Genomic DNA, 14,023 nt, shown 5'->3' with positions numbered 1-14,023 from the left:
TGCAAAGTAAAATAATTGCTAGAAAAACACATGTTAAAATTGAAACTAGGACAGTACAGTCAAGTATCAATATTTGAGCTATTACGAAAATCACTATTTTTGAGGAATTTTTATCATAATCAGTTTCATTTTTAGCATAACGTCTTAAAAACGGGTACCCCAGACATAGTTACGGGGTATTGAGAAAAAGTCCTAACATAGAATTTCAAAGAAATTCACACCATCATATTCTGCATTACAAAATACACCTGTTCTATGTTGGGTTTTTTTCTCAGTGCTTTGTAGGCTTAATTATCGTAATACAAAGTAAATAAAACCCCCTGGAAATCTTTAGGTTTTGATAAGCAAAATGTTACATACTATTGATTAATTTTCAGATATTCATCCAATCAGAATTTACGCTCAGAAACTTTCAACTAATCAAAATTCAGCCGTGGAACGGGAAATAATCCAATCAGAACGAATCGAACGCCGAATCAATCGAACGCAATTGAACGCAATCGAATAATTGCAATTCGATTGTTGAACGCAATCGAATCTCAATCGAATATTACCCAGGATTTTCTGCTTGATTGTTTCGATTACGTTCGATTGTATTCGATTACGTTCGATTGTATTCGATTACGTTCGATTGTATTCTATTACATTTGTCTGAATCAATTGTATTAGATTTTATTTGCTTTGGTATGGTACTTCAAGCACTTGACCGCCCACGCTAAAAAGAGTGATCCAATTTAATTTAATCGCAATCAAACTCATCGAACATAATCGTAATCGAACGAAATTGAAGATTTATCCAATGTAATTGACAATCAATCAAACCAATCGAACATAGTCAACTATCAATCGAACCAATCTAACCTTGCTCGAACGCAATCGAACATAATGATCGCGCCAAATTGGTGTTGCGATTTTTGTCATCTCAGAGAAGAAGTCATTGCATTGTTTTTCGCGCGCGTTCTATTTTGTGCCAATCAAATTGCGTCACGCATTCGAAAGATTCGAAAATGTTGCAATGAAAATCAAAACAAAAAATTTCATTTGAGACTTTGGCTTTTGAAAAGAACACATTGAGCTTTTCAAAAAATAAAACCTTATCGTGCTTTAATCATTACTATCATTCTTGAAAATAAAACTTGAGAATGAAGGAAAGTTGTAAATTTAATTAAATTGAGATTCGATTAAAAGAGGTATGTATGTATAGAAATGGAATGCTTTGTTTGCTTCAGTTTTCACAGTAGACTTTCCTGCCTTCGAAATTCAGTTATCGAAGGTAGCCTTTATTTATCTAAAATTTATTCTTATCAAATGGTGATTCAATTTTGGATATCAAAAACTCCCAAGGATGACCAGTAAGTTTTTATTTAATTTGGAGATGAAAAAATGGCGAAAAAGAATGAGTAGCTAGAAACAACTGTCGGCCATTTGTTCGAAAAAGGGATTTTTTTTTCGAAGTTCTTCATCCAGTAAGACTATTTTCCAGTAATATTTGAAAATTAGGCTGCTAGTTTGAAAATCAAACCCAGCTCGATGTTTAAATTAATTTTGTTGATCAATGTAAAATATGTTTTGGATTTTTAAATGCTTTGAACTCTTTTTAAAATTAAAAACTAAATACTCATGCCAAAATTTCCTATGCCCTTTACGTCAAAATCTAGATTTTAGAAAAGTTTTTATTATGCCATCTCTTCTTGTTCGAAAATCACCACATTCTTTAAAAGGAAACCCCATAACATTATACATATTTGGAAAGCCCTTTGATTATACTTTTCGAATGTTTGGACCTCCTAATTTTTTGCTATTGTTAAATACGGGTTTTCCCTGACATGTAAACAAACATTAGGGGAATTCAAGGAAAAATGTCTCTGATTTTCAAAGTGAAAAATCACCACATCGCAGACCTGAAACTTTGTATTTGTTATACATTTTTGGAAAGGTCTAAGATTGAATTTCAAAGAAAGATGGACCTTAGCAAGATAAAGAAATGCCCACGATTTTCTACGAACCCTGAAACACAGGAGGGTTTAAGAATTTTGTTCGAAAAAGCACTGAAGTTCAACGGCTGACAAAATGAGAAATTCTTGGAGTAAAGAGCTCAAAAAAAGAGTAAATGATAGACGAAGTATTTTAATTTTCAAAAATATATACTTCTTCCATGAAAGAAGTATGAAAAATGATTAAATGAGCGTTGTTACTTAGGAAAAAACACAAATTATTTTTCTTGTCTTCTTTTCGACATATTTTCGAACGTTTACCCCCGTCTTTTCTGACGTTCGATTCTTTGACGTCAAAACACGGAAACCCCATTTGTCGCGATGATGGAATATTACCCAGGACTCGGCCGTTCGATTGAGATTCGATTACGTTCGACAATCGAATCACAATTATTTGATCACATTCGATTACGTTCGATTGGTTTGATTGCGATTTTTGTTCGAAGTTGTTCGATTGACACCGTCTGGTTATATTGGGCCATTCCAGAATTTGTCTGTAACAGGGGGCGGACGACACAGGATTTCCGAGGTCAAAAGTTTTCACCAAAATTCGAAATTTCCAAGCAGTTAGGAACATTTGGCGAGTTCCTGTACGCAACCGCGATCTAAAAAATCATAACAATACTCATTAAAAAATGACGTTTGTGTCTTTTTGCACTTTTTTTAGCCTTGACGATGTAGCAAACATAGTAAATATAAGCACATTGTGCTTTTAATTGGCTGAAGTTTTTTTTTGCGTCGGAAAATTTTTTTCAAACTTTTAGAAATGATTGACCAAACTGTTACAATGAAAATTATCCAGCGCATTTTTTATCTTCTTATCTTCTTAATATTCAATGAAGCACTCAAAGTTTACTGAATTTAAGCACATAAGATATTCTTATAATTATTGATATTCACTAAAACACCGTTCGTTGTGCGCTGCGGTGGAGTGTATGACGTAACTCGCTTTTTGTTGGAAGATCATATTGGGCGTTTTGGCGTTACCACCCTCGAAGCTAGCGGGCGCCCCTGTCTTTCCGCCTGTTTCCGCAACTCTTTCCACCATTTTAGATGGCCATAACAATAGATCCAAAAGGGCGCCATAATCTTGGAAGATAATTTGTTTTGGTCTCCAGCTTTGGGAAGTAGCAATGTTTTTGGTTGTTTTTGATGGAAAATGGTAAGAAACTTAAGTTTACAAATGGCATTTAGTTTTTGCTGGCTTATAGAATGGCAGGATCCTATGGTTTCCCTAACTGCCAAGGTGAGAGAAGATAATGTATGAATTTCCAGGGCAATTGAATTAAAAAAGGCAAAAAAGAGTGGAATTTCCGGTGCATTTTGCAAAAGTACATGGATTTTCATCGGAATTTCTGACCACCACTGCACGTCGTCCGACGGGGGGTAACAAAAATTTTCTGGGATGGCCTATTTTAGCCATAACAAAGGGCAAAATTATTTTAAAGGGAACCAAAAAGTGCATCTGGGAGCTGAAAATTTTTTTTCAGTAAACACTTTCAAATTTATATGTATCATTTCTCATAGTATCTTAAACTCATTTGCAGTTGTTTTAGAGCTACAGCACTTCCGAAACTTGATTTTGCCATTTTTCAGGCTAAAAATCAGCCACAGCCATATCACAAAAAATACAATGAATGTTGCAGTTTTTTTTTATTATTCATAGAATTATATTTCACAGGTCTATCGACCTCTACGAAATAATTTAGATTTATAAATATTGTCTACTTCTTCATCTGTCGTCCAGTCGTCAGAAGATATGGGCAGAGAAGACGTTGTTTTGGTCTTTGTCCTAGGTTTTCGAACTAGGCGAAGGTTTGTTCTAGGGCTTCCTCTTACATGCCAAACGAAATCATCATTTTTTAAATTCATTTTATTCGCCTTTTGGCACATATCTTTAATAATTTTTCTTTCGTTGATGGTGAAGTCGTCTGTAATGCTAAAGCCACCAATTTCATTGAATCATTTCAGCTTATGCAGATTTTGCATTATCCGTTCTTTTTCCTCTATACTTTTTAAGATCAACTTGATTGGACGCCAATGTAGCCCTTTTCTGTTTTGTCCAATGTGATGATGGTGGGATGGTTTGATATCTTGGACGGCAATGTTACCTAGTATACCTTCAATATCTATTCTGTCTTGTTCCTGTTGTTCCTCTTTGTTATCTACCTCTAATTCCACCATTCTATGTATAATAATATTTCGTTTTCTTGATTCGATGTCTCTGTCTTCATTCTTGTTTTCTTGTTGGTGTTCTCTCACTGCTGATTTGATATTATCCTTGTGTTTCTTAGTTATTTCAGCATATGTTTTTTCTGATGATTTTTCTATGTAATTCGTCGTTAGCTTTATTTCTTCTTTTATAATCTGCTTGGTTTTTATTTCAAAGTCAGCCATCTTATTGGTTAAGATGTTTTCGATATCGTTCTTGAGGCTGCGGTTCTTGGCTAGCTGGTTGTTGAGCTTTTTAATGACGTCGTCCTTCTTCTCAATCTCCCTCTGCATCATATGATACGAGTTCTCACCTATTTTACTCATTAGAGATCGTGTTATCCGCACGCAATTCTGACATAGATATTGTTCGTTATAAGTGTTGGCAAAAATTTGCAGCTGATAAAGCGGTAATTGTGTGCACTCGTAGTGTACCATGCGGTGGCATTTTCGGCATTTTAGACGGTTTTGGTCATCGTCATCTGAGCAGGAGGTGAGAGTGCATGTTTGGTTTTGTTTAGCTTCTTCAAATGGTTGTTTTTCTTGCTTTTTGTCGGTTTTTTCGTTCATATTTTTGATTTTGCTAAATTTTAACCATTTTTGAAGAACTACACAAAATGCGTGTTGACTAACTGACGTCAAATAAAAAAAAAAAAAAAAAAAAAAAAAGTTATTAGTTATTCAAAATCCAATATAGGCCAACAATTGATCAAGAAAACTCATTTACAGCATGTTTGGCCTTCCCTGGATTGAACGGTTGAGGATTTTATTTTCCAAAAATCTTGGTTACGGAATGACGGAAAAACTAAAAATGCTGTAAAGTTTTAAGGAAACATTTTTAGAGTAAAATATTTGGCAAGTTTCTACCTCTTACTGAGTACTTTCAAACCAGGCATCAATTAATTGCCATTGGGGGAAGACTGGTTTTTAATTGAGAAATCATTTTTGGTTACGGAATGACGGAAAATTATCTTACTTTACTGAAATAAAAATTATGAAATTTTCACTTAACCATACCACCTCAAACATTTTTTAAGCTGTTACAGTAACTTTGTATGTATCAAAATCTAAGCATTTGATCCATCTTGAAAACCTTTCCATTAACCCTCTATAGGGTTCTAAAGTTGAATAAGCTTTTTACAGCCGATTCCGTTTCATATCATGTGTACCGTGAAAGGTCCTAAAGCCAACAGCCCTGCCTAAAGCCGATGGGGTCTTTCAAAGATACAAACTAAAATAAAAACAAACCTTTTGCTGTGACGCAACAAAGATACCAAAGTGTCAATTAAACTGAGAGATTTGATACCCTGAACCAATTGAACCAAATAACAATAATTGCTTCTTATAACAAAACATATTTTTTTTATTGCAATATGCACAACGTCATAAATGACAACAGTAGTAACAGCTGGTAACAGCATCATAAAAAGTAACGAGATGTTTTGATTTTCCAAAGCACACGAAAATATAAAAGAGGTCTGTGTACGAGCGTGCTCATTTTGAAACGTTACATAATCAAGCCTGGTTTCTATTACTTTACACTGGCACTTGGCTTGATTGCGGGGCTAGGACTTTGTGTAAGGATACATATAGACGACGTATATTACATTATATTATATATTACATGATAAGAATACAAATAGACGACGTGTATTACAATTATTATGTATTACACGAAGTACACTTAAATGAAAAGCTGTCCGATTGCGGGCCTTCCGTAAATAAACATCCGGACTTATAGGTGGTAAAGAGGGCGTTGATAGTTGCCGCCTCATTGATGTTTGTTATTCAAATTAGTGCTACCGCATCCGCCCTTTTTTCAACTTTGCGCTATTTTTACAATTTAGTCTGTTTGTTTCTTGATGGAAACCAGTCCAAGTTGTTTCGTATTTTTCCTCCACAAATCACTTTTATTACAAAACTGTTATCGTTTTAAACATGAGTAACTGATTCAGAACAAAAGGTAATCGACCGCCGGAGGCGGTTTCTTTCATAGTGATACGCTAATCTCGTTTTGCCTTGGCTCATTACTTTGTCTGCCATTTACTTTCGGTTTTTTTTAACTAGATTACCCAGGTGTTTCTCTTTTTTTCCCTGAATGTCTTTTATTCGGAATTGAATAATCGAGACATGAAAAATGACTATATTGTAATCTGTTTTCAATGAATAATCTAAAATGTACTGGAGATGACATGCAGGTGTTAATAATGTGCATGCCCTTTTTCGCGAGCGTGATGCGTGATGGAAGGCGGTCGTTTCAGTGTGGTTTAGATCCACACTGTGACCTAGTTATTTTTACAACTAGCACTTTTTAATTACATTAATTGACATCTTGACATTACAGCTATCTTGTTAGATATTTTGTTGTGAGAGTTCTAGCAATAGTTTATCGTTCAACTTGGAGAGGGAATGTTTGTAAACATAGAATTTTTTTTCATAACAGTTATTTTGGGGGTCGGAATTAGGCACGACCAACGGCATGGCCCGAACATGTTCAGGCATGTTCGGACCATGCTCGGGCCACAAAAAAGTATTATTGAATCGGCCCGAACATTTTGTTCGGACCATGTTCGAACATCATAGGAATAGTAGAATTTAATTTTATTTACCTTTCCTGGTTTATCATTAACCATTGTTAAATATTTTCATTAGACAAATTCAAAGTTCCAAATACCAGTTTGATTCACAAAGTGAAAGTTGTATAACAGTACAAAAAACGATCCAGAAAAATTCTGCTTCGAATAGGAGAAGACCACGAGAAAAGGGAACGGGATAAAGAATAAAAAGAAGACCATATTATGTAAGATTCAAATCATTCTTTTTAATAATTTTCCTAACTTAATTAGAAAATAGATGATTAACTTTTATATTTGAACAATATATATTTGAATAAAGATGAAGATTTTTAAATTTGTTTGCTAAAATAAGGAATTGGGTCCTGAAATTACACGCGCGATCATAGCAACTTTTCGAAAATCTGGCCCGAACATGGTCCGAAACTGCGCGTACGCGCGGGCCATTTTTAAAAAGTATTAATCAAGAGGCCCGAACATGTTCGGGCCATGCCGTGGGTCGTAATTAGGCTGGGCTGTCGGCTTTAGGACCTCTCACGGTACCGCATTCGTCAGTCTAGGATTATAATAAGACATTGATTAAAATCATGTCCCTAAATTTAAGGACAGTCTCTAAATAAAGGGACATAAATTTTCAAACCTCAATCTTTTGGCAACCATCCATCAGCGGCGCTCATTTTTAACAATGTAGATGCTTGCAAAATATGAAATCCCAACAAAGTCGGGAGCTTAGGCTAGAGTTATTTTTGTCGCAGCTACTTTTTCCCGCGCTTTTTATCAAAAAAAAAATTGGGTCATGAGAGAAGAAAAAAATTTCGCCGTGTTGTCGGAACTTGGCATAGACGTGTAAAATAAAGACCAACTTTTTATATTAAGTCTCGTGTTTTTAATCATTTTTATGATTTTATCATTCAAATTTACAACATAATTTTGTTTTAAAAAAGCAAATAATAAAGTTCTGAGTAATATTTTGGTCTTTTTTTTTGGAATATTTCATTATTTTACTTGGTCTTTGCTTTACACGCTTTATAGTTCAAACGCGTTTAATTTAGAAAGATAAACGCGTTTCACACGCGCTTCGATAAACAAAAGAAATGACCTAATTTGCTGATTCAGCGTTCGTCCGACGTAATTTTTGAATTTTATCTCAGCCAAGATGGTCGTAATAACACACTTTCGATGGAGTGTAAAGTTCAGGAACCGCTGACGCACCAATCTAAAGATATTTACACTTTAATTTTTTTGTCCCTTAATTTAGGGACAGTGTCCTTTAATTTAGGGACTGTCCCTTAATTTAAGGACTGTCCCTTAATTTAGTATAATCCTAGACTGTTCGTGATAAATTTAATAAATTGGTTGAGTGTTACCAAAAATCTTTTTGATTTTCTCAAAGTGTTATCGTTGCTATCAGTTACATCAAAATGCCTCGAAAATGTCAATATGAAAATTGCGTAATCAGAGAACGTATGTCTCGCTCATTACAAAAAGGCTGAGACAAACTTTCAATAATTGGATTGTAACATCGAGTTAAGTCTCTTTTGTTAAGTCACCAGGGGGTAAATAAAACAGACCTTGATACATTTATCGTTCGTTTCAACTTGGCGATTCGTTTAAAACTCAGCGTCCTAAATATTTGGTGTGAGTAAAATATGTACAAAGAAATTCATAATTTTCCAACCCGGCGAATCTTTAAAAAAGAAGCGAACAATAAAATATAATTACCCTTTCCAAATAAACCTCTTCGGTGGTGAGCGTAGTCTACTCTGACGTAATTGTAAAATTTACCGTGAGATTGGGTAACTTGCATCAGTGGAGGCTAACATGCATAGCCCTCAAATTAATGACCTGGCTGGTCATTAAAATACAACTACGCAGCTCCGCTCACAGCTCTATTCTACCATTTTTGTTTTGATTTAACTTTGTGTTTTAATGACCAGTCAGGTCATTTATTTGAGGGCTATGCATGTTAGCCTCCACTGATGCAAGTTACCCCATCTCACGGTATGTGATGGGAGTTTGACATAGTAATGTAATGTTGTTTGGGGAATTATGAAGTTCTCTCAAATTTCGATTGCATTTATTCAGGTTGATTTTTTATGACTTCTAAGGCCTTCTAATGGTACTTTTTCTAACGAGTTTGATTACTCTGTTCTCACACTTATGTCTTTTTTTTTCGCGTCCTTTTCCGTGATTACTTTTATTTATATTTTTAAAGACAAGTAAGAAGGCATATTGATGTAACTGGCTATGGCTAAAAATCATGACTTTGATTGCATAATCATCAGTCAGTGTCAATTTATTAACCACTTTTACAATGCAAAATTTTGGGTGACACTCCGTTTCATGGAAAAAATCGGCAGTTTTTGAGCTTTAAAATGCCATAACTTTAGTTTCGCTTGTCAGTCAGGCACATCCTGGCAAATGAACGGGGTGAGCATTTGCATGGGGTATTCGTCACCCAGTGTAAATGAGATAGGACGTCTCAGGCTAAAAGCGTGAAAATGAATAAAAATGAACTTCAAACTGAAAAAGGGAAAAATGGAAGAAAACTGGGAACTTTATTTTTTCATTGAAAGTTTCTTCAATCTTCGAAGACAAAATTGACCCATGGAAAAAAAATTTCATCTATGCAGTTCTTTGAAATGAAGCAAAATATTTCCAACCCGGTTCAATTAAACTGGGTATTCGGCACTATTACGTCACTTTCGTTTTCGACCCCGTTCATTTGCCAATGGTCGCAAGTGAATAATACCCCGTTCATTTGCCAGGATGTGCCTGACTGCTTGTGCTACAGACTTGTATGAGCTCTCATTTTTCAGCATTTTTTATTGCGCATCCTCTGAAATCAAAATCATTCAATGACAATCTCCACTTTATGCACAATATCCTTTTGAAATCAAGGTGGTCTCTGGTTCCCTTTAAAATAATTTCGCCCTAAAGACAAATTCAGGAGGTAAGGTAAATTGCATTTTGACAGCTTTTTACCATTTTTTCTAATACAAAATAATTTCAAACTTGACTTCACTGTAGGAATTTGTTGTAATTGTTCACTGATTAACCGCCAAACTTCTGCTCTTTAACACAGAAAATACAGAAAAAAGTCTTTATACCTCCAAAATCAACTTTTGTATTTTTGAATCAACAGCCTTTTCTTCAGCATCAACATCACTCTCTGAAGAAGATGTATCATCCTCACCATTTCTCATCTGAACTTGTTCACTAGCCATGCCAAAGTCAATTGATTAAAAAGGACAGAAAAAAAATTACAACGACACAAAAAAGGCGCAAAGTTTATTCTAAAAATTTCGCTTTCGTTTTCTGCACGTTTTCGTCTACCATTATGACTTTCCGCTAACCTGGAACTTAATTTCCTTATTTCACAAAAATACGCGCGCCGCGCGTGAATTAAAATAACCGCGCGCTATCTTGCTCTTTCTCTGTAAACTTTTTTTTCAATCTCTAAATCTTAAATCGAATTTTTTCAATCTCTACTTTCTCTAAATCTTAAATCGGATACAGTAGATCAGATCGCTTGGTAAAGATAGCTTTGAGTTTAAAATGTGAGAACATTGGAAGTAACTTCTTTTTTGGGAGCTGTATTTCGTGTACACGCTTTTTTTTATAAGAATACACTTTATAAGAATGTCCATGATGAAAATGGCCAAAAAATTAAGAATATGGTAAGAATATCATCATCATGGAATCTAGCAACTGAACCTAAGAATGCCATTTTTAATGCCTTTTAACCTGTAGATTGCCAATTTCGATCTTAACCTAAAAATACCGTAAGAATATTTTTGGATGATTTTCGCCAAAAAGTTAAGAATATCCATGATGAAATGAAAAAACACCATTCTTATAAAAAAAAGCGTGTAGCTGCTTACGTTTGCATTGGTAATTTCGCTTGCTACGTTCGATGAATACTTTATATCAAACATTTCCCAAATGGACACAAATTTCACAAGTTGTTCAATAAGAACAATGTAAAGGTTAGTTACAGCTGTATGCCAAACATGAAATCCATCATAAGCTCACACAACAAAACGATACTGTCGCCAAACAACCAACAAGACGGCAGAACATGTAACTGCGCCAAAAAAGACACATGTCCCATGAACCAGAACTGTCTCATTTCCAACATCGTATATGAGGCAACGTTGACATAGAACTTACCCAACTACGGAGAAAAAAACACATAGAGCTCTGCGAGTCAACCTTCAAAAAGCGATTCAAAGGACATAAAACTTCGTTCAATCTGGAGAGATATCAGAATAAGACAATATTAACCACGGAGGTTTGGTGAGTGTGAAAGATAGCGGAGGAGCACCATTAGTCTAGTGGCGTGTGTTGAGAAAGTCGAAATCTGTTACATCTAAGTCAGAACATTGTACGCTTTGCAAGGCCGAGAAATTCGAGATCGTCAATTACCCTGACAGAAATCTTCTAAACAAACGTTCTGAAATCATGGCGAAATGTCGCCAAATCTTCGTAACTTTTTTTGTCATATAAAAAGAATTGTTTTTTCACAAAAAAATTGATAATGTAACGTATATTCATGATTTTAAGTTGCCTGGAGAATGTCATCATAGTGGCATGAAACTGCCAGTAGCAGAATAAAAAAGTATCTTTTCTTCCAGACTGACTCAAATAAGATATCTAATACCGTTTTCTTTTCCCTTTGTTATTATTCAGCCATCTGATTATCCCTTTAAAACCTCATGTCTCAGCAAACAATGTTGATCTTTACTTGAATCTAAAACCTAAAAGGTGTCTATTGTCAACAAAGGGAATGGTTACTTCCTCTTTTCATCCAAAGATGATCAAATAAGCTATGTAATAGATAATGTAACGTATGTATATTTTTTTTTAGTTGCCTGGAGAATGTCATCATAGTGGCATGAAACTGCCAGTAGCAGAATAAAAAAGATATAAATCTTTACTTCCAGATGATGAATACTTTCCACTCTCCTGCGGCAATTTATCTCTTTTATAAGAACTGTCCATTCCTAGCAAGACAAAACGAAATTTGGTAGTAGTTTTCATACTTCAACCTCGGGATGAGCTGGAGTTTATACAAGATACTTCACTAATTGGTCATTTGAAGAAGAAGAAGTGATAGACTGGAGATGACGCGTTCTTTAGAAAAAGTAACAAAATTGTTTTATTACTGGTTAACGACCAACCAAATCAAATAAGAGTTTGTAAAAACTCCATCTCGTCCCTCAACCTCACTTGTATGAAAAGATATGAATCATCCAACCTCACACAGTTATATTCCAGGCTTTATCAACGTTAATGATGGACGCTAGAAAACACCCGCCAGGGTATTACATGGCCCTATAAAGAAGCATCAAAAAGCCGATAATACGCAGGGAACGAGGTTAAGAGTTTTCGTAACATGAACCTACCGGTTTCTTATATGACATCATTTCTACACCTTTTGATCCAAGCTTCTTTAATTGTATTTTCATGAAATTGGCAGCCTTTGATACATCGTGATTATGAAAACTCGTACCCGGCAATTTCGTCAAAAACTGTAATTTGCCTGGAATATGTTGCTGGTTCGATTGAAGATCGTTTTCGTCGGTACTAATATGACATGTACAAGTCTCTTTTTTAATCTTTAATAGTTTTGCTCTAATTTTATTTGCTACGCTCCCGCGGTTCCTTTTCGAATCATTCTCAACAGGGAATTCTGGGAAAAGGTACATTTTACGGACTGCGAATAATACTGGACAGTTCAACTTTTTGGTAGGTCCTTTGTTTCTACTTTTGATTTGGTATCGTGTTGCTTGGTTCATGATTTCCTTCCGAAGCTCGTATTGTTGTTTTTTGTTGACATTGTAATCTTTGCCTGTGTTTAAATGAAAACAAGTGATACTTTTATGGACCTACCTGGTTATGCATTTAACACATATATAATTGATATCTACGTGAGCGTGACCATTAAACAATCATTCAGAACACTAATAGTGACGATTTATTAAAATTAGTCGTTTGTTTCTTATAAAAAAACCGTTTAGTAACCAAAATTTCATGCTCTATAAATATTCTTTCATATTCAAGACTTCGTGAGCAAAAAAAACATTGATCTCATCAAAATATTGAGTAATTTGGCTAAGAACATTGTATGCTTATTAATAGTGATTCTTATAGATAAACATGCGTTTTTTGAGCCATCTTTTACCTATGATGGTACCCTACTTTCATACAAAAAATCAGAAAAAGTTAAGTAAAAAAAAACCGTTTTTTAGCCGTTTTTTGGCCCAAATTTGTCTAAAATTTTTTTTCGAAAATCAGGCTCCGTCACATTCGAGGGTTTATAGTTATGCATCTTTGTGCAAAAAATCAGAAAAAAGTAATGAGCCAATTACAGAAAAGTTGTTACTCCGTCTAACTTTTATTACCTCTATGCATCAACCTACCTTGATGGCACTGGAAGACTTGTTTCCCGATACTGATGTAAGGAATACCCATAAAAGGTATGGGAAGGAAATCTTTGGCCGCACAGAACTCCCAACGGATTAATGGAAGATCATTCGATTTGTCTTCATTTTCAAGAATCTCGTGAATACAAACTGAAAATTGAAAAGGAAATGGGATTAAACCTAACAATTGAATGTACTAGACTGGAGTCGTTTATATTCCGTGTAATACAGTAACGTGAGTGATACGATAATTATCAGAAAATTCGTCACTTCCGATTTTTGCTCATTTTCTACTATCTCTGAATTAGTCGTCTTGCATGCCTGACAATCCTTGTACTAAAAGGCGTAGGTTTATTACGAAAAGAGATTGATTTCGGGAGTTTTCGAATTCTAGCGCATCAACCCTTTTTTACTAAAGCTATCATCGGCTGTAAGCTCTACGGATATACATAACTCGAATACGTAAGGGAACACAAATTATTCGAATTAAAGAAAATTTCGAGTTATCGAGTAAGGTTTATAAGGCATTTTTTAACTGAGGGACCATAGATCTTAAGATCTAAGAACAAGGTTGTTCTAGTTAGAGGTTCGAGTTAAAGACTTCAGTATATATCTTCCGAGTTTTCTAATCCCTCTATCGGTCGATAACTTCGACTGGATTCGGCTGGTACAAGACAAGACATTGGGTCATTCTGTTATATATCCATACAGGGGGTGGACGAACATTTCCAGGGGGTAATTTTCATTTTTCCAGTAGGCAAAAGGTTATTCTAAAATTTCCAGGGGGTAATAAACTCATTTCTGTTCGTCCACCCTT

The 14,023-nt window shown here is 34.9% G+C and overlaps 1 protein-coding gene across 2 annotated transcripts in view; it reads right to left on the bottom strand.

Moving 5' to 3' along the window:
- The window catches only part of LOC136800523 (squamous cell carcinoma antigen recognized by T-cells 3-like), a 49,042-nt gene that overhangs the window by 19,269 nt on the left and 15,750 nt on the right, over positions 1-14,023 (bottom strand). The window contains exons 5-6 of one of the 2 annotated variants that reach the window (XM_067057185.1): positions 13,204-13,356; positions 12,187-12,632 (exon numbers count right to left, since the gene is read on the bottom strand). In XM_067057185.1, coding sequence (XP_066913286.1) covers positions 12,187-12,632; positions 13,204-13,356 — 599 coding nt within the window. Of the gene's footprint in view, positions 1-9,888; positions 10,101-12,186; positions 12,633-13,203; positions 13,357-14,023 lie in introns of those variants that run through there. The other variant, XM_067057186.1, reaches the window with a different exon arrangement.

The sequence above is a fragment of the Clytia hemisphaerica genome, unplaced genomic scaffold, assembly GCF_902728285.1.
Source record: "Clytia hemisphaerica strain Z4C2 unplaced genomic scaffold, Clytia hemisphaerica genome assembly, whole genome shotgun sequence".
Taxonomy (NCBI): domain Eukaryota; kingdom Metazoa; phylum Cnidaria; class Hydrozoa; order Leptothecata; family Clytiidae; genus Clytia; species Clytia hemisphaerica.
Note: the sequence above shows the minus strand (reverse complement) of the source record. Positions and strands in the feature narration are given on the sequence as shown.